Source organism: Phoca vitulina, unplaced genomic scaffold, assembly GCF_004348235.1.
Source record: "Phoca vitulina isolate PV1807 unplaced genomic scaffold, GSC_HSeal_1.0 scaffold26, whole genome shotgun sequence".
NCBI classification, from domain to species: domain Eukaryota; kingdom Metazoa; phylum Chordata; class Mammalia; order Carnivora; family Phocidae; genus Phoca; species Phoca vitulina.
The window spans coordinates 9,747,611-9,774,571 of record NW_022589729.1 but is presented as its reverse complement, the minus strand read 5'-3'; the positions used below and the strand labels follow the sequence as shown (position 1 = coordinate 9,774,571).

The following is a 26,961-nucleotide window of genomic DNA, read 5'->3' as shown; positions in this document are numbered from 1 at the left end:
ATAAAAAGAAAAATCTTCAAGTTTTGCATTGTTTGGACATTTTTTTTTTCCGCTGCTTTCTGATCAGACATTTAAATACAACCTTGGGTTTTTTACTGTCATTTTTTTTCTCTAGCAGTTTTCTTAAAATAATTCATATTTCCATTTTAAAGAGCAATCTGAAAACTGAAAACTGGCCCTTTAGGGAGCAGAATATATTCTCCCCCTCTACTCCCAAGTTACTTGATGGTTTCACCATGTTTTAAGTATAAAATCAAAATGCAGACATTGACCTAATTCAAAACTCCTAATCAGTCATCTGATCGCTCTGAGGGACTTTTGACAGGTCAACTAAAATTTTGATAATGAACTGTTTTTACACTAGGAAAAAAAAAAAGGCTGCTTTCTTTCACAAAGAGCTTCATCTTTGTTTCACTGAATTAAAATTTTCGGCCAAGATTCCACTCTCATAACAAGAAGTGACTCCCTTTCTAGTTTCTTTGGTAAACCATTACTTCTTTAATTATTATCAACCTTGTTCCAGTGTGATAAATTGCTAATTACTTAATACCCTAATCAGCGTTCATTCTTTGCACAGATAAACTGTGACAGTGCCATTAATTTAAATAGTAATTTCACTTAATGGCCAGAACGGCACACCAGATTTTTATGCAGCATTTTCTGAAGACTGCATCCATCACTGCAATATTCTGACATAAAGATGTCTGACATGCACTAACTCACTTAGGGAGAGCAGATGTTGCAGAGCAGAGTTTGGTAGTAATTCCCATAGTGCATCACTTCAGCATGAATGAGCTGCAAATTCAGAGACAGACAATCTTCTGAAACTGCATTGCAATAACTTTTGACCCCTGCCTAATTTATCACATTTGGCACTTGACTTTTGAACTTTGACGTGTAGAATGCACAATTTTAAATATGCCAAAAGAAAAACAAAACAGGTTGTGTATTGTTGATGGCTCGATACATTCTTCCAGAGGCTGTTCCTTAAATCTGTACAAAGGTGAAGATTCTCCTTGGACAGATGTTACTAAAGTGGTACAGTACACATAGAGCTATTAGATATTTATTTCTGATATCAAACTGCAATATATTTTATCTTCCCAAACAGCATATATATATCCAACAGATAGCTTCCATTTCATTGGATACAATTGAGAAAACAGTGAAGGCAAGAATCTTTTACTCACAATGCTATGAATAGTTTCAATATGTTACTAACACTCATTTAATGGCCAGGGCTGACAAGGAAAGCATTTATAAACATATAGTTCTGATGAATTTCTAAATTGTTAATTCTGTAAAACAGGGGCTCCATTTTTCTAGAAAAAAAAGACCAAGACTGCTGAATCATGCTTTTGAGATAAATACAGTAAGGTAGTAAAGAACAAAGTCTAGAACATGACAAATTAATGTGCAACTCTGGGACTGATCATGGGGACTGCATTTTAAGCCAAGGGACTATATTTTAGGCCTATAAGACTGAAAAAAAGTTTTGTGATTAGTCATTCTTAGGACAAACATAAAATTGGTGGCAGAATATGAAAGAAAAGAAACGCATGCTTGTCTCCACCAGTAGATGGCGTCATGGCTACCACCACAAAACTGACAAAGAAAGGGTAGAGCAAAAATGCTCCCCAAATCGTTGAGATGTGTTTTTTTCTACGTTACACCTTTCAAAAATTCATTATGTCACATGGAAATCTTCCTAGAAAATATTCTTTAGTACAGCTCTTTCACAATGGATTTCTGTGCTATATTTCCCTCTTTGCAAAGTTTCCAGATCCCATCTTCTATGACAAATAGGGGTAGTCATTCGTTCTGCTGAAGTCCTACTCCAGGACATGGAAACTCAGTATTCTATTACAAAGCAGTTTCAACCCAGAGCTTCCTATCCAAGGCTGCATGGACAACATTTATAATAGAGATCAGGCAATATGTTCCAAAGGTATGTCATGATCAGTTTCTCACAGCTAACAGAAAATCCTGGTATCTTTGAGTGATAGGGAGACTTTAATGTTCATCTCTTAATACTAAAAGATATAATCAAGTCCAATCCAAGATTAATGGCATAAATGATAAAACCATACAAGCAAACGCTAAGAATAAAAAGAGTAATAAAGAGGTTTAAAATACATCCAAAGAAATGGGTTAAGAATACACATCCACCGCAATGATGAGCATGACTTTCATCCGAGGTACCGGTATAACACTCCTACACACTCACCTGCCCAGAGAGAGCAGTAAAAACATAAACGCTACCACAGCACTTCTGTTCCAACAGCATCTGTTAATTCACTCCATTTATAAAATACATATTGACAAAGACAACTGAACTGGGACCAGGGAGATTTGATTTGGTGTGAGAAAGTCAATTCAATGTGATTTTGTTAAAGGGCTCCTGCAGGCAAATAAAAGAGTTTAAGTAATAAAGTACATAAAGAGATATTTTACGAGCCAGCCCAGTCTTATGGCAGGCACACAATGCCAGGCAGTGAGAGAGGCCAGGCTTAGGAACAATATTATGAGATCCAAACCCTCGTGTAGCAGGTATGGTGTTGCTAGGTTGAGGAGAAAAAGGGCCATATGGATATTCTGGAAGGTCACTGAGGTCATAGTCATTAGGGGTGACAGGAGGGAGTGCAAGCAGAGTGAGGAAAAAGACAGGTGGAATGTGTCTATTTACACTGAAACCTGCAGGAAGGTCAAGAGAATAAAAAGAGATTCTTTTCCTTTTTAAAAGTATCATTCCTTCCGTCCACCATGATTATCAGCCTTGGCAGAATTGCAAAATGTCGTGAGAAACTCTAGAGTGAACCTTGATTCACAGGAGCTGAGTAATGTTGCAATTTGCTTAAATATTTGACAAGCGTGGAAAATCACAGTGAAGCCAATAAGAAGTTATTCTGAAGTTGGGGCCCACGGATGGACGTCAGGGGTGTATGAAATTGCAGGCAGATTTCTGTGTAGTATTTGCAGTGAGGCTTTGTAACTTTCAAAAGATTCTTAAGGGAGTGTATGGCCCCCAAAAGATTAGGAACCATTGTCCCAGGGGATAGTTACCTCTACTTCATTTCTTAAAACAAGTATGTTTTATTTTTTGGCAATAGTGTTCTGACTTATCTTTCCTTCTCCTTCACATTCATTTTGCCACCAAAATCTAATTTATTGCCTTAAATCACAGTTCTTACCATCACATTGACCCTTCCTTGATTACTGAATAATGCTCAGATCGTTTTGCCTACTCAGACATATCTCCCTCTGTTTCCTTGCACACGGTGGATCCCTCCAATAAACCCAACTGTTCACTACTACTTGGACATGCTTCACAGATTGCCAATTTCACACTTTAGCTCAAGCTATGCCCTTTAGCTGAAATGTCCTTCTTCCATCTACACATCTCAAAATCTTACTCATTATTTGAGGTTCCAATCTAATGGTTTAGCTTTTTCCATCACTTTGACTGGAGTGATCTCTCAGTTCTTATGAATATACTTTGTTCATCCGTCTCTTATGGACTGTGTTTAACCTTATAGGTACTTTCCTCCTTGATTAGATTATAAGTCCTTAAGGATAAAAATGGAATCAGCCATTTTTATAATCACAAAGCACCAAGAATACTGTATTGAGCATAGTCACTACATAATACATTTTTATCAAATGAAGGAATATGGCAATTGACTAAAAAAAGGAACAAATGAACAGATGCTAAAATGAGACATTTTTGCTGTTATGTTAAAACTCTGACTCATTATGGTATGGAGGGGGCAATGCTTTTGCATCTCCCAGACCTGGCATCCATTGTTCTGTCTTTAAGGGACATATTTTTAGCAACTCATCTAGAAGAGGAGATACTCAACTGGTTAATCATAGCACAGAGTAACTAACTAAGTGCCATGATTTTCTAGTACACATGATAACCATGCATTAAAGCAGTGATGCGTGAAGTTTGGTCTCAGGACCCCTCTACACTTTTACAAATAATTGAGGACTCCAAATAGCTTTTGTTTATGTGGGTTATATCTGTTGATAAATACTGGGTTAGAGCCTAAAACAAAATTTTTTTGAAATATGTACTTATTAATTCATTTAAAATAATAATAAATATATAACATGTTAACATAAATATTTATGAAAAATAAATGCATTTTCCAAACTGAGAAAAGTGAGTGAGAAGAATGACACTGTTTTGCATTTTTGCAAGCCTCTCTAATGTCTGGCTTACTAGAAGGAATTAACTTCTCATACCTGCTTCTGCATTCAACTGTTGCAATATCATATGCCATGTAACCTCTGAAAAACTCCACTGTATACTCGTGAGAGAATGAGATTGAAAAAGGCATATAATAGGTTAGTATTATTATGAAAGCCATTTTGATCTTACAGACCACCAGCAAATGTCTTTCTGCAAAGAGTCAGACACTTAGAAGTCCCAGATTATTCTTTATAAGTCACTGTCTCAGGGCTCAGCACTCCTACGTAGTACCCTGTCTTCTAACTTTGGCATACATTAGGTGTGCAGTCAGAGGGCAGATTTGATAATGCTTCTTTTTTTTTTCCAGTCTTCCAGAAAATGTTTACAACTTGATAGTTTATTATACTGGCCCTGCTCAGCAGACCTGACAAACATTGATATGGCTTGGGTTGGAGAGTATCCAATGCTTGTCCACCTATCAGAATGATCAAAGAAGTTAAGAGCATGGACTTTGTCGCCATTTAGATGGAATTAGAAACCCTTCTTAGCCACAGTGGCAAGATTCACAGGCAAATCTCCCAGCCTCCCGTGCATTTAGTTCTAGTCAGTGAAATGTTAATTAAAATATTTGCTATTCCTAGACCTGGCAAATAAAAAACTCACACACACGTTATTCCATGCTCTTTTCCCCTTCTGGCTGCAGAAATGGGTACAACTCCCAGGTGACTGTAGAATCTGGCAGTTCAACAGGTAGCTCATAACTAGGAAAGGGAGCTGACCTACAGAAGGTTCATATCTTGGTGCTATTATATAAGAAAAAGTGAACCCCGATTGTATTTGAGCCTTTACAAATTGGGGGGTTCATTTATAATAAATAGCAATTAATGTTACCTGAAGTAATGCAGCCTTTTGCTAGCTATGTGAGCTGGGGGCAGTTTCTCACTTTTGTGAGAAGTGCTTCTGTTTCCTCATCTTGAAAATGGAGAGAAGACTAGTACTTACCTCATAGGGTTGTTGTGAGGTTTAAGTGTGTTATAAATGTGTTGATGTATATGAAGCACATAGAACTCTGCTTCGCGAGTAGTGAACATAGACTGTTGTTTACTTTTTGTCATAGTTGTATCTTGTGACCATCGTGTGTATCTTTTAGTCAATAAGCAGTGTCTAGGAGACACTTGACCAGGCTGGATTCCTTGACTGGACTTCAGTTATCTTAGGACACTAACTTCTTAAGCCTACAATTCATGGGGAAATTTTCTGAAAGGACTATGTGTCTACACTGAACTCTTGTGTATCATATGATTTAATGCATCATTCATTTTCAAAGATCTTGGCAAGTTAGTTTTTGTTTTTGTTTCTTGGTTTTACCTGGCAAAGTCAACTTTCTTGCTACCTTATACTGAAGATCCAGGTGTCCTGTGCCATGTATTGGAGGTAATCCTTAAATTTTGGGGGTCAATTGAAGTGTCCTAATTGAAACCTAATTCTGTTGCATATAGGACAACTATCCATCATCACTATTTTCTGGACTGTTGATACAGATCAACAAAATGACATGGGACAATCAAACAGCTTGACAACATATATATTAAAATCTTCCTCTAAATATGTCCCCCTGGGTTAGATTAAAAAAAGAATGCATAGATCGATATAGTGTGGATCCAGATGGGTGATTTATAACTTCATAGAATAGTAAATGCCTTGGAAACACACTTGATGATTATCCAAAGATAAAATGAAAAACTAGAAATCAGGTATTTTTTGGCTCAAAGAAGGAGAAAAATCTTTCCCATACTGGGAGTACTGAAATTTAGTTGTGAATAATATAATTAAGCATTTTTACTTATTTAAGGGCTATTAAAATACTGAGAGTTTAGTATTCTTGTTAAGGCACAAGAGTCAGGTACCCCAAGGATTGATACTTTTAAAATTGTTTTGATTGATTAGTTTTGTTCTTGAAGTGTTCTTAGCAATTTTCATCAGAACTTTACATAAAAGAGAATTTGTACAAAAATATGGTATTTAACAATAACACTACAATTATTTAAATTACAATTACTGATATTACAGGTAACACTGATGGTTTTTTTAAAAAAGAAGAAATTATAGAAAAACAATAGGGAATTCATAGTTCATCTGCCTCAAGATGCAGATGATGTCCTGAAATCATGCTCAGAGAAGGGCTGGAGTTCTAACACTTGCTAGTTGCACAAGCAGATTTATCCTGAAGCTGATGAGCTTGAGTTTCAGGGCCCTTTGCCTACATGAGCCCCTTCCAAGGCAGGCACGGTTACATATTTTTATAAAATTAGCAAATGTATAATATTTAACTCTGTTAATTTGTTATGGCCTCTGTCTCTTGCCCCTTTAACTTGCCTTCTGTCTTATGTGTCCTTGTATTGATTAAAATAGAAGAGTGACCATATACATTTTTTAAATCTAACTAAGGGGAAGTTGATTTGGGAAAATATTTAGTTTGGGTTCAGTAACTATGTTTATATGACTTCTGTCACTTCTATAAAAAAAGTCATTAAGGCTTGAATAGGCCATTTTAACTGCAGTTTGGAGAGATAAGGATATGAGAAATTACAGACTCCTAATTTGGATGCATGTAAAGGGAAGCTTTAAAGAAAGAGAAAGATCAGACAGAAAAATTAATGGAATATGAAACAAAAGCTGTAAAACTGAACAACAGAATCAACTGAAATATTCTGACATCTAGAAGAGAATTATAACAAAATAAATTTTAGATTATAACAAAGGTAGTAAACTATTAAAAGAAAATGATGGATCTAGGATTGAAGCATAAATTACTACAAATTATGAAGAGAGGTAACTCATAAATATATAGGAAAAATTTATACTTTTGCTGATGTGTAAGATGTGTAGTGACATCATGATAACAAACAACTCAAATTCAATCATATAATAAGGATATCCATGAAACTCTGGTTAATGATGTTGTCAATTCAACAAATATTTAAGACAAGTCACTGCAAATCACCTTAAGACAAGAAAACTTAAAATGCCCTTAAACCTTAGAAAGCTGCTTGGTAGGTATTTCTCCAAAATGGACACTAATCCTAAACATTTACATAATATTACAATAATAAATTTTGAAGCTTAAAGCCACTTTTTAAAACTTGAAATAATTAAAAATGTTTTGATTAATCGTGTGACAGGAAAGAATGAATTATCTTTCTAGAGATAAATGGTACAAAGCCATTGTCCCATGAAGATGTGATCAAGGATATAAGTTAAACATGTCAGGGGGAGAAAAGACGGATATCAGAAGTTATAGAATCCAAACATACTATTTTTATGTTAGTGGGATTTGCTAAGTTTCCTTTTTTTTGATTTGTAATTTTTATAATTTATTTTCCCCTTCTAAGTAAATATTACTTTTATATTCTGTCTTATCTTAATCATTTTATTTTCTTTCCTTAAAGAAGGTCCCCCAAATTGTATAAATTTCAGGCACCCCAAAATTTGCATCTGACTACAATGTGATCTTGGACACTGTTTAATCTCTGTGCCTCAGTTTCCTCATTTTTAAAATGTAGACAATAATAGAACCTATCTAATAAGATAATTATAAAGATTAACTGAAAAAAAAGACTGCAGTAATAATGTATAAGACATTGGGCATAGTACTTGGTTGATAGTAAGTACTCTATCAATGATAATGACTGCTCTTAAAATTAGTATTAATTTAATAGCTATAAAAGAATAATGGAGCAAAAGAATTGACATAATGTCATCAATAATAATTTTGTGTACTGTTAGCATCTGCTAGGAAATTTGCTAGGAAATATTCTCTTGATCCAGAACCAATGCATTCATGTGTGTTTTGTTTTTGTTTACGGTGGATATGACACTTTTCAAGAGGAAAGAGTTTTGATCCATTTTAATGAAATGCATCACATGAACATAAAAAATGTGAAATTACATTTTTATTTGTGATACAATATGTACTTAAATTTTGCATTAGATATAATTAACATGAGCTTTAATTCCTTATTTGCTTTATATCTAGGGCAAGTTTTTCAACCTCCCTGTTTCTCATATTCTCCACCTACTGAAAAGTAGACAAGGGCTCCTTACCTGGAAGGCGACTGTATGCCATGCCCTCTTCTTGTCCACCACAGCATTCTAAATCTTTGCTCACAATCTGTCCACCACAGCACTGCTGTCCATGGCCATCATGAAGCCTCCCAGCACAGCAAATCTGGTTTCCTGAGGTGGAATAAGGCATTCTGCCACAGCAGGAGTCACCGATGCCAGTGGAAACCCGATTGTGCTGTTCATCTGGACAACATACTTCACCTGTCAATTTAGGACAATAACAATCATTGCATGAGTTAAAAAAATATGCTTTGACTCACAATGAAATTTTATCACAATCATCTTGCAGATGCCAACTGGTTGACAGAATTACTAGAAAGAATGCTGTCATTTTGGAGTTGCAAAATATCAATACAACATTAAACTTTTTGCATTAAAGATGTATAAACATATGTTTACTCGCATACATATGTGGTAACTTAGAGGTAATGCTATGTTGCCTATTTCCTCTCTCACCCCTAAGAAATGAGCACATTAGGTCTGGTAACATGATTAAGTAACATTACAAACAAGTTTGCCTACAAATACTTTTCTATCTATGTAGTGTTTTTTTTTTTTTTTTTTTTTTTTGGAAAGTGGGGTGGATTCAGAAATTGACATAAAACTTGCATTGCCTAGATTATATTTTTTAACCAAATTATAGTCATTTAAGTAAACAAAATACTTTCAATGTGAAGGTCAATTAAAAGAGAGGTAAAAATAGTATATTCAAGTCAGCACATTAGTACTTTGCTGGGCTGTGGAAGACACTGAATTTCACTACTGTAGTTGCACCGACACTCCCCCTTTACATGATGCTCTGGGAAACTTGAAACAAGAATAAGAGAGTCTTTTGCCTGGTGCTCTGGTATCAAAAGAGTTTAAATTTTATAAATATCAATAAGCAGCATTTTAGGGGGGGTATGAAGATGGTCTATAAGACAGGACAATTCTAAAGGACAAAAAAAAATTAAATTTCATCTTTTAAGGATACCTTGGAAAGGACTACTAACAACTTTGTGTATCTAAAATTAAAACTGTACTTCTCCTCTCTAGCTCATGACCCACCTCTCAGTTGACCTCCTTTCTGAACCCTTGGATCCTGACTCTCTCCTCCCTCTTGCTTTTCTCTTCTTTTTCCTGCATCTTCAACAGACCCTCTTCTCTTCACTTCCCCCTTTAAAATATATCTTTCTCCCAGGACAATATTCCTTCATTTTATCTTATAAAGTCTGTGAGTATATTGACCAGCCTCTGGCAGGTTTTATAGTTCTAAACCATGGTCCAGGTAAGATTTACATAACCTAGTTAATGACTTGCCAAACCTTCTTAAGAAAAGGAAGGCTCAGGTTCACTAAAAAATTTAGGATTGCCTTAGGAATTTTTAGTCCTGGACTTCCTGATCTCTATCAATTAGTTTATCTATGTGTGAGGTCGAGATATGCCAAAACCTGGTTAGTAAAAGCACGATGAATTACCTACCAAAATGATATTAAAAATATGGGGCAATATTTATCTATAGATAGATATGTAAAGAATATAAAAAATAAGACAAGAACTCTTAGCAGGATCCTTGAAGTCTTTCTTGTCCATATTCATTGGTCAAAAATCCATCCTAGTAGGTGAAATGTACAAATTACTAGAAACACACAAACTAAAAGACTGAATCATGAAAAAATAGAAATTTTGAATAGACCTATAACTATTAACAAGATTGAATCACTTATTAGAAACCTCCCAATGAAGAAAAACTCTGGACAAGATGGCTTCACTGGTGAGTTTTACCAAACATTAAAAGAACTGGTACTAATCCTTCTCAAACTCTTCTAAAAAACTGAGATACTTCCTAACAAAATTTATGAGGCCAGCTTTGCCCTGATACCAAAACCAGACAAGACACTTTAAGAAACAACAAAACAAAAACTACAGACCAATATCCCTTATGCAAATTGATGTAAAAATCCTCAACAAAACGCTAGCGAACTGAATTCAAGAGCACATTTATAAATGATTATACAACATAACCAAGTGGGATTTATTCCGGGAAAGCATGCAAAGATGATTCAACATATGAAAGTGAGTGTGATATACCATATTAACAGAATGAACAAAGAAAAACACGTGATTACCTCAAATGATGTAGAAAAAACACTTGACAAAATTCAACACCATTCCATTATAAAAACATTCAATAAACTAGGAATAGAAGGAAATTACCACAACACAATAAAGGGCATGTATGAAAAACCCACAGCTAACATTATAATCAATAGTGAAAGCTTTTCCCCTAAGATCAGGAAGACAAGGCTGCCAGCTTTTGCCATTTCTATTCAACATAATATTGGAATTTATAACCAGAGCAATTAGATAAGAAAAAGAAATGAAGAACATTCCAACTGAAAAGGAAGAAGTAAAATTATCTCTGTTCACAGGAATGTAATCTTATATGTAGAAAACCCTAAAGATCCCACAAAAAAACCCTGTTAAAACTAATAAAAGAATTTAGCAAAGTTGCAGAATACAAAACCAACATGTAAAAATTAGTTGTGTTTCTATACCCTAAGCATGAACAGTCTGAAGAGAAAATTTTTTAAAAAAGCAATCCCATTTACAATAGTTTAAAAAATACTTAAGAATAAGCTTAACCAAGAAGGTGGAAGATTTGAACAGTTTTGATGAAAGAAATTAAAGAAGACACAAATAAATTGGACATCCCGTGTTCATGGATCAGAAGATGATATTGTAAAAATGTCAATACTACCCAAAGTGATCTACAATTCAATGCAATCTCTATCAAAATCCCAACAATATTTTTTGCATAAATAGAAAATCTATCCCCAAGTTGCAATGGAATCTCAAGGGACCCCCAAAACAATCTTGAAAAATTGTTGAACAAAGGTGGAGGTCTCACACTTCCTGATTTCAAAATTTACTTCAAAGATACAATCAGAATTACAAAGATACAATTAATAATCAAAACAGTGTGGTCCTGGTACAAAGACAGACATACAGACCAATGGAATAGAATAGAGAGCCCAGAAATGAAACTTTACAAAAATGACCAAATGATTTTCAACAAGGGTGTCGAGACCATTCAATGATAAAAGGACCATCTTTTCAACAAATGGTGCTGGGAAAAGTAAATATCCACATGCAAAAGAAGGAAGTTGAACCCTTACCTTATACCATATATAAAAATTAATTCAACATGGACCAAAGACCTAAATGTAAAAGCTAAAACTATAAAATTCTTAGAAGAAACATAAGGAGAAATCTTCATGACATTGGATTTGGCAATAATATATTGGTTATAACATCAAAAGTACAAGACAACAAAAGAAAAATAGATGTATTGCACCTCATCAAAATTTAAAAGTGTTATGCATTAGAAGACACTGTTGACTATATAAAAAGGCAAACCATGGGAGAAAATATTTGTAAATTATGTAACTGATAAGGGACTAATATCCAAAATTTCTAAAGGACTCCTACAACTCAACAATGAAAACATAAACAACCCATTAAAAAATGGCTAAAAGACTCATATAGATATTTCTCCAAAGAAGATATACAGATGGCCACTAATCATATGGAAAGATGTTGAATATTGCTAATTATTAAGAAGATGCATATCAAAATCACTATGAGATACCACTTCATAGTCAGAAGAATGGTTATTATAAGTAAACAGAAAAGAATATGTTAGGAAGGAATTAGAGAAACTGGGACTTTTGCACGTAATAAACTTGCACATCACTGTTGGGAATATAATATAGTGCAGCTCCTGTGAAAAACACTATGGCATTTCCTCAAAAAATTTCACATAGAATTTCCATATGATCCAGGAATTTCACTTCTGAATATAAAGCTAAAAAAAAAATGCAAAGCAGGACTCAAACAGGTATTTGTACACCTATGTTCATAGCAGTATTATTAACAATAGTCATAAGGTGGAAACAATCCAAATATTCATCAGTAGATGAATGGACAAACAAAATGTGGTATATACATACTATGGAATGTTATTCAGTCTAAAAGATGAAAGAAATTCTGACACATGTTAGGACATAGATGAACTTTGAAAATATATTAAGTGAAAGAAACCAGTCACAAAATGATAAGTATTATATGATTCTACTTATATGAGGTACCTAGAGTAGTCAAATTCATAGAGACAGAAAATAGAATGGTGGTTGTCAGGGGCTAGGGGAAAGGGACAATAGGGAGTTAATGTTTAATGGCTACAGAGTTTCAGTTTGGGAAGATAAAAGTGTTCTGGAAATGGTGGTGGTGATGATTGCACAACCATGTGAATGTATTCAATGCTTCTGAACTATGCACCTAAAAATGGTTAAAATTATAAATTTTGTTCTGTATACTTTACCACAATAAAAAAAAGTCCAGTTTCATAAACAGGGGCAACATAATCCCATGCCTAGTTTCAGAGACCACTTAGCTACCACTAGGAATACTCTGTTCTCAATGTAAGCCAAGATTTCATAAATTTCTCAGAAATCAGAAGATAGGATAGTAGACTATGTCTTCTCTCTAAATTATAAGAACTTGCTGAGTACTTGGAAGATACTTCGGCTCAGAAAAAAGAAAAAATAGATCAAATTAATAGCTTTTCAGATTAAGCAATTAAATAAAGCCAAGAACAGGGACATATCTATGTCTAGTCTACACAAAGACAACTCATTATTGTAAGGAAAGGGACATTGGAAGAACATTTGCTCTACTTTAGCTAGAAAGAATCAAAAAAGGAAAAGGACAAACGTTGACACAAGAACCTCTTTCTGTGAAGGTAGCTGCTCTGGTCAATCCATACCTGCATTTAACACACAAAAAAGAGAACTTTTCATGCAGTTGTAGAAATTGAAGTTTTCATAACTAATTGATATTGAGGCTACACTATCTACCATAAATTCTATGTTTCTATCATCCCTTCCTAGGAATAACCAAACTGTCTCAGAGGTAGAGATTTCAAATACCTTTCAGTCTCTCCCTTTGTCTTTGTCTTCACTTTAATCAACACACTTTTCTGCTAATTTAGTATTTTTTCCACTCTGGTGCATTTGATGGGAGGAGATCCACTTTGTAAATGTGGATGCTAGTACTAAATGTGGATCCAAAGCCTCTTTCTGGAACTCCCAGCAGAATCCCCATCCTGTAATTTGATGATGGCACAGACTGACTATCTCATGCCTGATGATTTCATGATCTACATTTCAGACCTTGAATCGGTCTTCAAGAGCTACTGGGTCAAGGAGAGTTTAGATATGGGATTCATAGAGGAGGCTAAACCCTTAAAGGTCTTTCTAAATCTATGTCCTTCTTGAAACTGGCTAAAAATTCACTAAAAAAAAATGGTGGTTATTGAAGAAAATCAGGTCCATTGTATCCACATAACTCCAGAAAAGACTTGTTATTCCCTATAGTAACCCTTACAATATCTTATTCATTCCATCCAAAAAATAAATGACTTGTATACCACTTTGTCCAAGATTTAAGGGCCATTAACAAGATTGTGCTTCCTTACTTCCCGTAGTTCCCAACCTAATACCATCCTCTCTCCAATCCCTAAGACAGCTGCTTAATTTAGAGTAATAGATCTATGCTCAGCAGTTTTTCATATATTCTTGCACTCAGACTCCCAGTATCTTTTTTTTTTTTATTCACTTGGGATAGTTATGCCCCAAGAGTTTACAGAAATGCCACTTTAATTCTCATAATTATTTAACCACAGTGTCAGTGTGGTAAGCAGAAAATGACCTCCCAAAGATGTCCATGTACTAATCTCTGGAACCTGTGAATATGTTATGTTACATGGCAAAAGGGGATTAAAATAGCAGATGGAATTGAATTTGATAATGCTATGTGAGCAAGGACTGACTGCCATTGCAAGGCTGGAAGATGGAAGTAGGCTCCTAGGCAAGGAATGTGGGCAGCCTTTGGAAGGTGGAAAAGGTAAGGATTCTTTCCCACAGAAGAGAAGGCAGCCTGGCTGACACACTGCTTCTGGCCCAGTGAGACCCATTTGGAACTTCTGACCGTGAGAAATGTCAGATAATAAAACTGTGTTGTTTTAAGCCACCACATTTCTAATAATTTGTTACAAGAGCCCTAGGAAACTAATATACTGAAGATACTTGATTTCCGCATTAAAACTCCACTCCTACACAATGTGTGGATGATCTTCCGTTATGTTCCTGAGAAAGCTTGACAAATTGATTCTCTGTATTTGTTGACAGTGGTAGCACAGAAATGACACAGTTTTCAAGCATCTGTGTTTTCAGAACAAAACATAATTCGTAGGGTCTAGATTTGAAACTGTGATGTCATGCAAAATAGAAAGTCTATTTCTCTTTAATGGTTGGAATCTATTTGTGACTTCCCCAGTCAATTGCTGAAAGGCGGATTAGATAAAGGATTGCTTGGTCTCTTAGAATCAACAAGAATCAATGAGGATCCCTGAGCTCATAGGATCTCAATGTCCATTAGACATTTGATGCCTAGTTTTTATGAACTGACTGCCCTTTAATAGAATCTGATGAAAGGGGACACACCTGAGTCTTTGCTCTAGAATAATTCATAAGAGACTATCTTCTGTCACCTACAGGATGTCTCAACTTCGTGTACTCTTATGCTCCCCAATTACTATAAACCGTTGCTTCTACTGGCACATGAAAGCTTTGGGGGTTCTAATTCCAGAGCTCAGTGAAATCAGACACATTAGTTTCCCACTAATATTACTTAGTTTAAGTAACTTAATGAAGGTCAAACAACTAATAAGTGAAAGAAATGAGATGTGAAGCCATCATTTTTATCCACTAGTTACTCAGCATCACCAGCAAACCAGCAAAACCCTATACAGAATTTTGGTTTTTTATTAGAATATGATCATATACATTACTACCTGAAATAAGGAGTATAGTCTCTAACTGGGACACTTTTTTCCCATTATTATTATGTTATGTTAATCACCATACATTACATCATTAGTTTTTGATGTAGTGTTCCATGATTCATTGTTTGCGTATAACACCCAGTGCTCCATGCAGAACGTGCCCTCTTTAATACCCATCACCAGGCTAACCCATCCCCCCACCCCCTCCCTTCTAGAACCCTCAGTTTGTTTCTCAGAGTCCATAGTCTCTCATGGTTCATCTCCCCCTCCGATTTCCTCCCCTTCATTCTTCCCCTCCTGCTATCTTCTTTTTTTTTTTTTTTTAACATATAATGTATTATTTGTTTCAGAGGTACAGGTCTGTGATTCAACAGTCTTACACAATTCACAGTGCTCACCATAGCACATACCCTCCCCAATGTCTATCACCCAGCCACCCCATCCCTCCCACCCCCCACCACTCCAGCAACCCTCAGTTTGTTTCCTGAGATTGAGAATTCCTCATATCAGTGAGGTCATATGATACATGTCTTTCTCTGATTGACTTATTTCGCTCAGCATAACACCCTCCAGTTCCATCCACATCGTTGCAAATGGCAAGATTTCATTCCTTTTGATGGCTGCATAATATTCCACTATATATATATACCACCTCTTCTTTATCCATTCATCTGTCAATGGACATCTTGGCTCTTTCCACAGTTTGGCTATTGTGGACATTGCTGCTATAAACATCGGGGTACACATACCCCTTTGGACCCCTACATTTGTATCTTTGGGGTAAATACCCAGTAGTGCAATTGCTGGATCATATGGTAGCTCTATTTTCAACTTTTTGAGGAACCTCCATACTGTTTTCCAGAGTGGCTGCACCTGCTTGCATTCCCACCAACAGTGTAGGAGGGTGCCTCTTTCTCCGCATCCCCACCAACATCTGTCGTTTCCTGACTTGTTAATTTTAGCCATTCTGACTGGTATGAGGTGATATCTCACTGAGGTTTTGATTTGGATTTCCCTGATGCCGAGCGATGTTGAGCACTTTTTCATGTGTCTGTTGGCCATTTGGATGTCTTCTTTGGAAAAATGTCTGTTCATGTCTTTTGCCCATTTCTTGATTGGATCATTTGTTCTTTGGGAGTTGAGTTTAATAAGTTCTTTATAGATTTTGCATACTAGCCCTTTATCTGATATGTCATTTGCAAATATCTTCTCCCATTCTGTCGGTTGTCTTTTGGTTTTGTTGACTGTTTCTTTTGCTGTGCCAAAGCTTTTTATCTTGATGAGGTCCCAGTAGTTCATTTTTGCCCTTGCTTCCCTTGCCTTTGGTGATGTTTCTAGGAAGAAGTTGCTGCAGCTGAGGTCGAAGAGGTTGCCGCCTGTGTTCTCCTTTAGGATTTTGATGGACTCCTCTCTCACATTTAGGTCTTTCAACCATTTGGAGTCTATTTTTGTGTGTGGTGTAAGGAAATGGTCCAGTTTCATTCTTCTGCATGTGGCTATCCAATTTTCCCAACACCATTTGTTGAAGAGACTGTCTTTTTTCCATTGGACATTCTTTCCTGCTTTGTCAAAGATTAGTTGACCATAGAGTTGAGGGTCCATTTCTGGGCTCTCTATTCTGTTCCATTGATCTATGTGTCTGTTTTTGTGCCAGTACCATACTGTCTTGATGATGACAGCTTTGTAATAGAGCTGGAAGTCCGGAATTGTGATGCCGCCAGCTTTGCTTTTCTTTTTCAACATTCCTCTGGCTATTCAGGGTCTTTTCTGGTTCCATACAAATTTTAGGATTATTTGTTCCATTTCTTTGAAAAAAGTGGATGGTATTTTGATGGGGATTGCATTGAATGTGTAGATTGCTCTAGGTAGCATTGACATCTTCACAATATTTTTTCTTCCAATCCATGAGCATGGAACGTTTTTCCATTTCTTTGTGTCTTCCTCAATTTCTTTCATGAGTATTTTATAGTTTTCTGAGTACAGATCCTTTGCCTCTTTGGTTAGGTTTATTCCTAGGTATCTTATGGTTTTGGGTACAATTGTAAATGGGATCGACTCCTTAATTTCTCTTTCTTCTGTCTTGTTGGTGGTGTATAGGAATGCCACTGATTTCTGTGCATTGATTTTATATCCTGCCACTTGACTGAATTCCTGTATGAGTTCTAGCAGTTTTGGGGTGGAGTCTTGGGTTTTCCACATAAAGTATCATATCATCTGCAAAGAGTGAGAGTTTGACTTCTTCTTTGCCGATTTGGATGCCTTTGATTTCTTTTTGTTGTCTGATGGCTGTGGCTAGGACTTCTAATACTATGTTGAGTAGCAGTGGTGATAGTGGACATCCCTGCCGTGTTCCTGACCTTAGGGGGAAAGCTCTCAGTCCTTCCCCATTGAGAATGATATTCGCTGTAGGTTTTTCATAGATGGCTTTTATGATATTGAGGTACGTACCCTCTATCCCTATACTCTGAAGAGTTTTGATGAAGAAAGGATGCTGTACTTTGTCAAATGCTTTTTCTGCTTCTATTGAGAGGATCATATGGTTCTTGTTCTTTCTTTTATTAATGTATTGTATCACATTGATTGATTTGCGGATGTTGAACCAACCTTGCAGCTAACTGGGACACTTTTGCTAGCTTTTTTTTTAATAGGAATTTTCAGTGTAATTTTAATGGTGATAAATTTTCTTTCTTTCTGCTCTACCAATATACCAGAAAAGCATATTAAGTTACATGTATGAAGTCATCACATTATTATATAACATAGTATCTCTAATGGCTCAATCTAATTTTTAATCGTGCAAATTTCAGTCTCCACTAAGGGAGTGACTTCATCTTGTTCCTAAGTCTTACTTTTCCTATTTATAGAATAGAAATAGAATTCTAAGGTATATGAGTTTAAATTTTTTTTATTTAAAAAAATATCATTCATTTAAAATTGACCTTTTTTGGGGATGCATAATTCTATGAATTTTAACGTAAAAATACAATTTGGATACAAATGAGTTTCATCACCCCCCAAAATTCCATACTATTCTTTCACAGTAACACTCTCCTCCCACCCATCACCCTTGGCAACCACCGATTTGTTCCCCATCCCCACAGCTTGTCCTTTCCCATATGTCATATAAATGGAATCTCCCAGGACGTAACTTTTTTGAGACTGGCTTCTTTCTTTCTTTTTTTTTTAAAGATTTTATTTATTTATTTGACAGAGAGAGAGAGCACAAGCAGGAGGAGCAGCAGAGGAAGTGGGAGAAGCAGGCTCTCCGCTGAGCAGGGAGCCTGATTTGGGACTCCATCCCAGGCCCCTTGGATCATGACCTGAGCTGAAGGCAGACACTTAAATGAGGGAGACACCCAGGAGCACTTTTCTTTTTTCTTTCCCTTTTTTTTTTTTTTTAAGATTTTACTTATTTATTTGTCAGAGAGAGAGAGATCGAGAGAGAGTGAAAGGATCCTATAGCATGGTATGTATAAGCAGAAGAAAATTCTAAATTTTTCATCATGATTCTACTAGAAGCCAATGAAGGAGGGATGAGCTTACTGTGAACAGTAAAGTTATTGTACTTGTTACATTCCTCTGGGTAAAAGGATTTTCAAACTTGGTCTCAAATGTGGTTGCCATATTTTTTAAATCTCCACAGCCAGAGAGCAGTGTATCTTCTTCCCAAACTTTCTTTAACATAACATACCACATGGCAGAGAGACAGCACCAGTTAATTAAATATCATTTAGGACAACAGTGGTTTAGAAGAAACATAGTGACCACATCTATATATATATATATATATATATATATATATATATATATATATATATTGTGGAAAACCAACATTTTTTTTAAAAGCCAGTTTTGAGGATAACAAATATTAATTGGTTTAGATATATTCTTATTCAGTCACTAACAGAAGAAAAGGCTTTATAAAAAGAGATTTGGATTATATCAATGAGAAACAAAACTGAGTTTTTTCCCTCCAAAAAGTCTATTAGACATAAGATACAAGGATCAGTCACCTTCTCATTAACCTCTCAAAATGAATCTATTTCACGACAGGCTTGAAAATGTTTTCTCTCTAAAAGCTACCATGCAGTCTTCACAGTTAATTGTTATTCTTATCAAAGAATGACCCACATTAACATTTAGCTTGAGGTCATTAGCATATTTATAAAAAAAGGGGAGTGGAATAAGCATCCTTTCCTCTGCCACTCTTTGTTGTAGGGTGCTATAAAGGAAAGTTGTGAGAAAAATATGAAGTAAATATTATTAACCAATACTTCAGATTTATCTATAAATATCAAAATGCCTATACCCATCTTAGCCTTGAACTGACAGAGTACTGATTGAATTTTAATTGCATTTAGATACAAGATGGGTTTGGGGTCACTATGCTTTCTTTCTTGATGTAAACAGTGTTAAAGTAGTTAACAAAGACCATTGGCTGAGGATAGAGGTCACAATATAATCTCTTCATTTAGGTACATTGAGATTAATGATTGCAGCAAACACTCTCTTTGATTATCCCATGAGATTGCATTTTTTTTCCTTGACACCATGGTAGGCATTCTAATACTGTGAAAAATGAACTACTTAAAAGGAATCCAAATATGGACCATGCTCAACAGTTTGGAAGTTATTAAAATGTTTGAGGTTTGAGTGAGCATGTGTCATAGGCAGATCATGAAGGTTTGAAAATTCTTGTTTCAAAAACTACTTATTAAAAAGTTTTGTATAATGTCAATAAATGACTTTTGGACTTCCATGGCTTATTTTATTTTTAGGAAAAAAGAGTTAAATTTTATTTGGATTTTTTTTCTTCTTCTTCTTTTTTTTTTTTTTTTTAGAAAGAGAGAGGGAGAGAGCACAAGGGCAGGGAGGGGCTAAGGAAGAGGGAGAGAGTCTTAAGCAGACTCTGGTGCTGAGCATGGAGCCCAATGCAGGGCCTGATCCCACAACCCTGAGATTGTGACCTGAGCCAAAACCAAGAGTCAGACACTCAACTCACTGAGTCACCAGGCACCTTGGAATTTTCTTTTTTTTAAAGTAGATTGTTTTCTTAGTTTGAAATCTGACACTTTGTGTTAGGATTGAGAAAGGTGAAAGACAAATCTAAGAGTTAATAGTCATGATGGACACAACCAATTATTTTTCATCAATGTTAAGGGACAGAGAATATTTTCTCAGAGTTTAAACAGTTCACTGCAAATCATAACATCAGAAATTTTAATGTGACTTTGGAATAAAGCCACTATTATTTAGTTCTGTGTTAGAATTAGAGAAAAGCCTGGTATGGTCCATTGGTCTGGACAACAAGAAAGAAGAGAACAACAGAACATGCCCATCTCATCTATTTAATTATATTTTTCAGGGCAACTTTTTGCAGGGGAAAGAAGATAGGAAATGTAGTAACAAACTCCCAAAGTATAAACTATTTTGAGAGAGTAAAGCATTTGGCAGAATTTGATTAGTTCCTAACATGATGATTTCCAGATAAAGAAGTTAACTCTTTTCTACAAATCCTTATTTCCTTGTGTTTTCTTACTTGGGAAATCTAGCTGATTAAGAGTTACTAAATTATAAAAGTATTTTTACAAGAGGATAAGAAATAACGGCATTGCTGTAAGTCAGATTTGTCTATTAGTATTAAGGAAAAATTATGAAGAGTAGAAAGATAGTCTCTGCCTTGAATAAGCTTATATATATTTAATTACTTCACCTTCCCTTTTTGCTCCAGTATTTTTTGCAAAAGAAATGCTGGGTAAGACAAATTCTCCATTCACATACCTTGGATAAATGTATTTATGCCAAACACAAGGTACACTGAACAATAACCTGAATTAACTGGATGTCTGGCATAAATTCCCTGTTAAACCAGGTATCTCAAAGCATTCAGTTTTCTTTGGGCATCTGAACACTTAGCTTTCTTCTCTTTGTTTTCTGTGCTTCTGAAGATATAGGCATTAAACTTAGGTGGAAGGAAAAAAAAAATCTGTATGTCAATGGCTTTTCCAGGATATTTACCAGTAACTGCCAGTGGTGGTAATGAAGATGTTTAGAAGTCTGAAATAGTCACTTTAAAACTATGTTAACACATATTAACATATTTTGGTTATATAAGAGTAAATATTTGCCTTTCTCTTTTTTTTCCCCTATTGTTTTGTTTCTTAGATTCCACATATGAGTGAAATCATATGGTATTTGTCTCTCTCTGACTGACTTATTTTGCTTAGCATAATACCCTTTAGCTCTATCCATGGTGTTGCAAGATTTCATTCTTTTTGATGGCTAAGTAATATTCTATATATCCTTATCGATTCATCAGTCAATGGACATTTGGGCTCTTCCCATAATATGGCTGTTGTTGATAATGCTGCTATAAACATCAGGGTACACAGATTCTTAACTATAAAGAACAAACTGAGGGTTGCTGGAGGGGAGGTGGGTGGCGGGAATGGGTTAAATGGGTGATGGGTATTAAGGAGGGCGCTTGTGATGAGCACCAGGTATTATATGTAAGTGATGAATCACTATATTCTACACCTGAAACTAATATTACACTGTATGTTAACTGGAATTTAAATAAAAACTTGGAAAAAATAATAAATAACAGATTAAAAAAAAAGAGTAAGTAGCGTTGAGCATGGATTTTGGAAAGAAACGCTGAGATGTGCCCTTCAGCTCTTCTACTCCCACCTATCTGAATCTGGCTTTGTTACTGATCCTTTCTGAATCTGTTTCCTTATTTATAAACTTTAGATAAAATACCAGTCTCCTACAGTTGTGAAAAGTACCCAAGGTATCATATGTAAAACCTTTAAATACAGAGTGTGCCAGAGACTTTGTGTTTTATAAATACCAACTGTTATTATCTTTATTCTCAATTATATTGTTTTGTGTAGTTGAAATTTGGACAGTGCTTATTCAGTCAGCTAATACAAGAAAAAAAAAGGTTAAGGAGGGAAAAATCCCTGTTTGCTATTCTTTATGGCAACCCTCTTTCTGCCCTACCTAGCCTGACAGTGGACTAGTCTCTGATAAATGGAATTTATGTTTATAATCCATCCAGGGACAATGCATGCATAGTTCAGAATAGAAATGGAGGAAATGAAGAATGGCTTCATGGAGTGGAACACTTAGAAATTCACAGAATTTATGGTGAAAATATTTAGCCATGTGAATGAAATAAAGTCACAAAATAAAGGGAGTTCCCAGGTCTTGATATATTTCCTTATGTGGTAGATACTGTAAGTCCCTTGTATTCCCTCTCTTTTAGTACCTACCTAGTCTTGCTTAGATTTCAACAAAGCTAAAAGAAGAAATGATATTTAAAGCAGGCCATTGGTTATGTGTTAGTCATTAAATTTTTGTTGAGGAGGTGCTTAAAATAGTTGACAGGCATATCATGTGTTGGCTTTTTCAGGTTCCCAGATTACTGATGTAAGGGCCAAGGGCAGCTGCCCAAGATGGACCACAATGGCAAGAAGATTAGTTTGAGCTAAAGGCAATTGAGACCGTGCAGACTGAAGAGAAACTTTTACTCTTCCCTTAACTACATAGAAGAATCCAAATTGGGGGTCTTCCCCAGATTAAGGGTCATTAGCAGAGATAAATTTCATCTGAGTGACCCATCTGTATGGCAGGGCAAACATCTAATTACCAAATATCTGCTTTTCTTCTTATCGCTCTATGAAGTACATTCCTTTCTTCTGATGTCCCAGGTCCCTCCCCCCTTCCCCTTAGTTCAGAATGACATATAGACTTCATTTGTGTGACTGCCTTTGGAATTTCCATATTTGTGTGGATTCCTTGTAGGCACAGTATTAAATTTGATTTTCTCCTGTCAATCTGTCACCTGTCAATTTGATTTTAGTCCAGCTAGAAGGACCTTAAAGAGGACAGGAATTCTTGCTCCCCAACACTGAGCACACCTGGAAATGATCCTCACCTGGTAGAATTCTAGTGTAATACCCAGAGCAGCAGTGATGATTTGGTTGAGCCTCTTGTATCCGGCCACCACAACAAACCACAGTTGAATTCAAAACGAATGGGATATACTTCTCTTCACAGCAGTGGTGCCCAGGCTGGGGGTCATAGAGAACTCCATTACAACAAACCTGAAGGTGGGAATTGGGGTTAAAGAAATATCAGTTTAATTAAAAGTAATATACCGTCATATCTCATGTGATACAATTATATTCTAATAGGCCTTAACCTGAGACCAAATGTAGTCTATTATGGATAAAAATTCAAAAGTTTGAAAAATGCATTTTCCCAGCATCATTTAAATTCTATATATGCTATTTGATACAATGTAGCTTTTTTAGACTTCAATCATGCTTTGTGCTCTGTTATCACACTCTATAAATATGAATTCTCCTTTGAATGTCAGTGCTCCCAATATAAAGAAGACTTAGAATTGTAAATGAACAATTGCTTTCATATATACATTTTTATTTTAATGATTGTTTAATTTGAAAATACATTTATGGAAAACTATCTCTCATTGATCTTTTTTTTTTAATAAATAGCCTTTTCCTTATAATTTATATGATCACTTATTTACGAACCCAATCTTCAGACAAGGCAATCTCAACAAAGTCTAACATTTACATATATATATATGTGTGTGTGTGTGTGATACATATATATGTATATGTCATAGGCCACCATATTAAAAAAAAAAGAAATTTATATGGAAATTAATTTTGAAAAGCCCTTTTAACAATGTGTTTTTTCCAGGAGCTGTAGAAGAAATTATGTGCTTGAACAATCAAATAATTATTTGCATGCTCACTTGAGGTCTGAGAGACTGACACTCTGTATATATAACAAATCAAATGCTAAATAGTTGCTGAAAAGTAGCCTCAGAACCTACACTTGGCATAAGTCACTTTAATTAGATAGAAGCTTCCTGTGGCAGGCAAAATCAACTACTATTTAGAGGTTTCTCTTTTTCCATTTTGCACATTGCTATTTCTAGCTTGCACCACCTTGTGAATCAAGCTCAATATAAGGTGGTAGAACATGGACTAAGTCTTCAAAACACCATTAGCATAGACTTCATTCATTTTTAAAAAATTACCAATGAACAAAGAAATAGGGCTCTTAAATTTAAAGTATACTCCTGTGGTTTCTCAGGTAGCCATGTTAAACCAACTGTAATGAATTTCCTTTTCTGTATTTAGTTATTAGCAGCGAGGATTCAAAATTAGTCTAATGCCAAAGATAAACTGGGTGATCCTTCTCTTTAACGCCATACTCTGTGCGAAAAGTAAATTTTGAAATTATGCCCCATGTTTAAGACTTAAGCAAAAAATTGTTACGTGTTTATTTGGGATTTAAGGATGCTGGTCATTTTTGTTTTCAGGGTAAAACAATGCATACCTTCCTCTTGTTTTATGACAGTGACCTAATCTTGCTCTTTGTTGTGTGGTCTTAAAGCATTTGTTAAAGTCCAATTTTCATAAAGTGCATTTCTAGACACTGAAGCACATCTAGCCTTTTTCTTCAGCAAGCTTCTCTAGTCCTTATCATTTTCTTGTGGAATTTTCACTGGAATGTTTATTTAGTGTTGACCCATTAGAACTGGTTCACTCCATCCTTCCATTGTCATTCTCAGACTCCTTTAGCCACATGAAACTTGTAAATTTTTTCTAGCACCCTTGGGTTTAGATCATTTGTGGGTCCCCAAAGTGACACGTTCAAGCAATTATTCCTCTTGGGAGTTCTCCACATAAACAGAATATTTCTTAATCTTCTAATTCAGTTTTCGAGTTAGCTGTCTCAGAAAACATACATGGAAATTTCAATAACTTGAGTTGATAAATGTGTACCTAATATATAAATAGCCTTTTCCTTGTTCTATAGTTTCCTAAAGCAAGTCTGTAATCTAGTGATTCTCAAAATATGGTTCCTGGAACAGATGCTAAGGCATCACCTGGGCACATGTCAGAAATGCAAATTTTCACACTCCACCCATGATTTACCAAATCAGAGTTTCTGGGGGTGGGACCTGCAATCCGTGTTTTAACAAGCCTTCCAGGTCTGATGTTCACTGGGGTTTGAATACATGGTAAATTTTGCATATGTGTTTCAGATCCTCCTGATATTTGTGGTGATTTAGCCAAAAAATTCTTAGTCTCTTTTCTATCTCTTTCTAACTTCTCACCCAAGAAATATATATTCATAGTTAACTCTAAACAGAAATTTACAAACAATTGCTTTCTTTAGAGATTTTTAATTGACTTCCTTTATTCTCTTTAACTGTCAATACCTGTGTATGTCCTTAATCCTTAAAATAAAAATAAGCCTTTGCTTAATACATCAAAGATTTCTTTCTTTCTCCTAGAGAATATTTTTTTTTATTTACTTATTTGACAGAGACAGACACAGCGAGAGAGGGAACACAAGCAGGGGGAGCGGGAAAGGGAGAAGCAGGCTTCCTGCGGGGCAGGGAGCCCAATGTGGGACTCGATCCCAGCACCCTGGGATCATGACCTGAGCCAAAGGCAGACGCTTAACGACTGAGCCACCCAGGCACCCCGCCTAGAGAACATTTTTAATGGGCAAATTTATTCCAGCATTTTTTCCTTCAAAAATCTTAAATTTAATTTTATTTTATGGAGGTATGTTCATCAGATAGTGTACATTTATTTTTTAATTTTTTTTATTTTTTTATTTTTTATTGTTATGTTAATCACCATACATTACATCATTAGTTTTTTGATGTAGTGTTCCATGATTCATTGTGTACATTTAATGGCCTAAAATAATGTAAAAGTTAGGCATAATGGCAATTCTGGAGCCTAAGTGTCAAAAATGTATAGTTAGTAACTGCTAGTTTTATAACATTTCCTAGATGATAGCCACTGCTTGGTCAGTGTCAGCTATAATAATTTGTATTTTGATCCCTATTGCTTCAACAACTCACTTTCTTAATTACTGTGTCTTTTTGCAGTGAATCTTTTGAATTTAGTAACAGCTTTAGTCATTAAATGTGTGATGTTCTTGTTGACAAATAGGAACATTATTTCATTAGATGAAATCCTACCTTCAAAGTAAGGATTTTCTGCATCATTTGTCAATAAAAGCCATTTACAAACTCCTCTGTCTGGCTGTGCTATTGATCTGATTCCTAAACTGCAACTAATATGAACATTAATCTGCAAATGGCCATAATTTTAAAATATTTCTGACAAACCATGGAAGGTCCTGCTCACCGTTACTCATCAGTGTCATGTAAACAAACAGGCACTTGTAGCTGAATGGATATGTTGTAAGGAAAATTCAAGTCATTCAATCAAATACAAATTTGGGAGTTCCTTACCATTTCAATAAACTAATATTTCCTGTGAAGATGATGAAAAATGAGAAGGCTAAGATGCTCATGAGGATGAGAGGGTTTTTATAAGCATCCTTTCTTTTCCACGGGGTCTTCCTGATAGACTAGTGGAAAAATTGATCATGACAAACCATGGTTTAAGAAGCAAGTGATTTCACCTGGAGTGTTTAGCGAGAAAAATATATTTCACTGACTCATATGAGAAGATATACCTGAGCTTCTGGAGAATAGCACCTCTCTCCACAGATAGTTTTAGGTTTTTGACACTTCACTGCCTTGCAGAGCTCACCACTGTGGTCCTTCCTTAACTTCTGAGTTTTAGGGCATGAATGCCATGTTTTACGTAAGACATCATATCCGAGGATAATGCCATTTGGCTTCCCTGGAGACAGCCAATCAACTTGAAGGGATCTGCAA

General features: G+C 35.5%; 1 protein-coding gene across 1 annotated transcript in view; it reads right to left on the bottom strand.

Annotated features, from left to right (window-relative positions):
* The window catches only part of USH2A (usherin), a 682,897-nt gene that overhangs the window by 154,923 nt on the left and 501,013 nt on the right, over window positions 1–26,961 (bottom strand). Inside the window, exons 47-49 of the mRNA XM_032422367.1 lie at window positions 26,757–26,955; window positions 23,149–23,317; window positions 8,300–8,521 (exon numbers count right to left, since the gene is read on the bottom strand). Coding sequence (XP_032278258.1) covers window positions 8,300–8,521; window positions 23,149–23,317; window positions 26,757–26,955 — 590 coding nt within the window. The remainder of the gene's footprint in view (window positions 1–8,299; window positions 8,522–23,148; window positions 23,318–26,756; window positions 26,956–26,961) is intronic.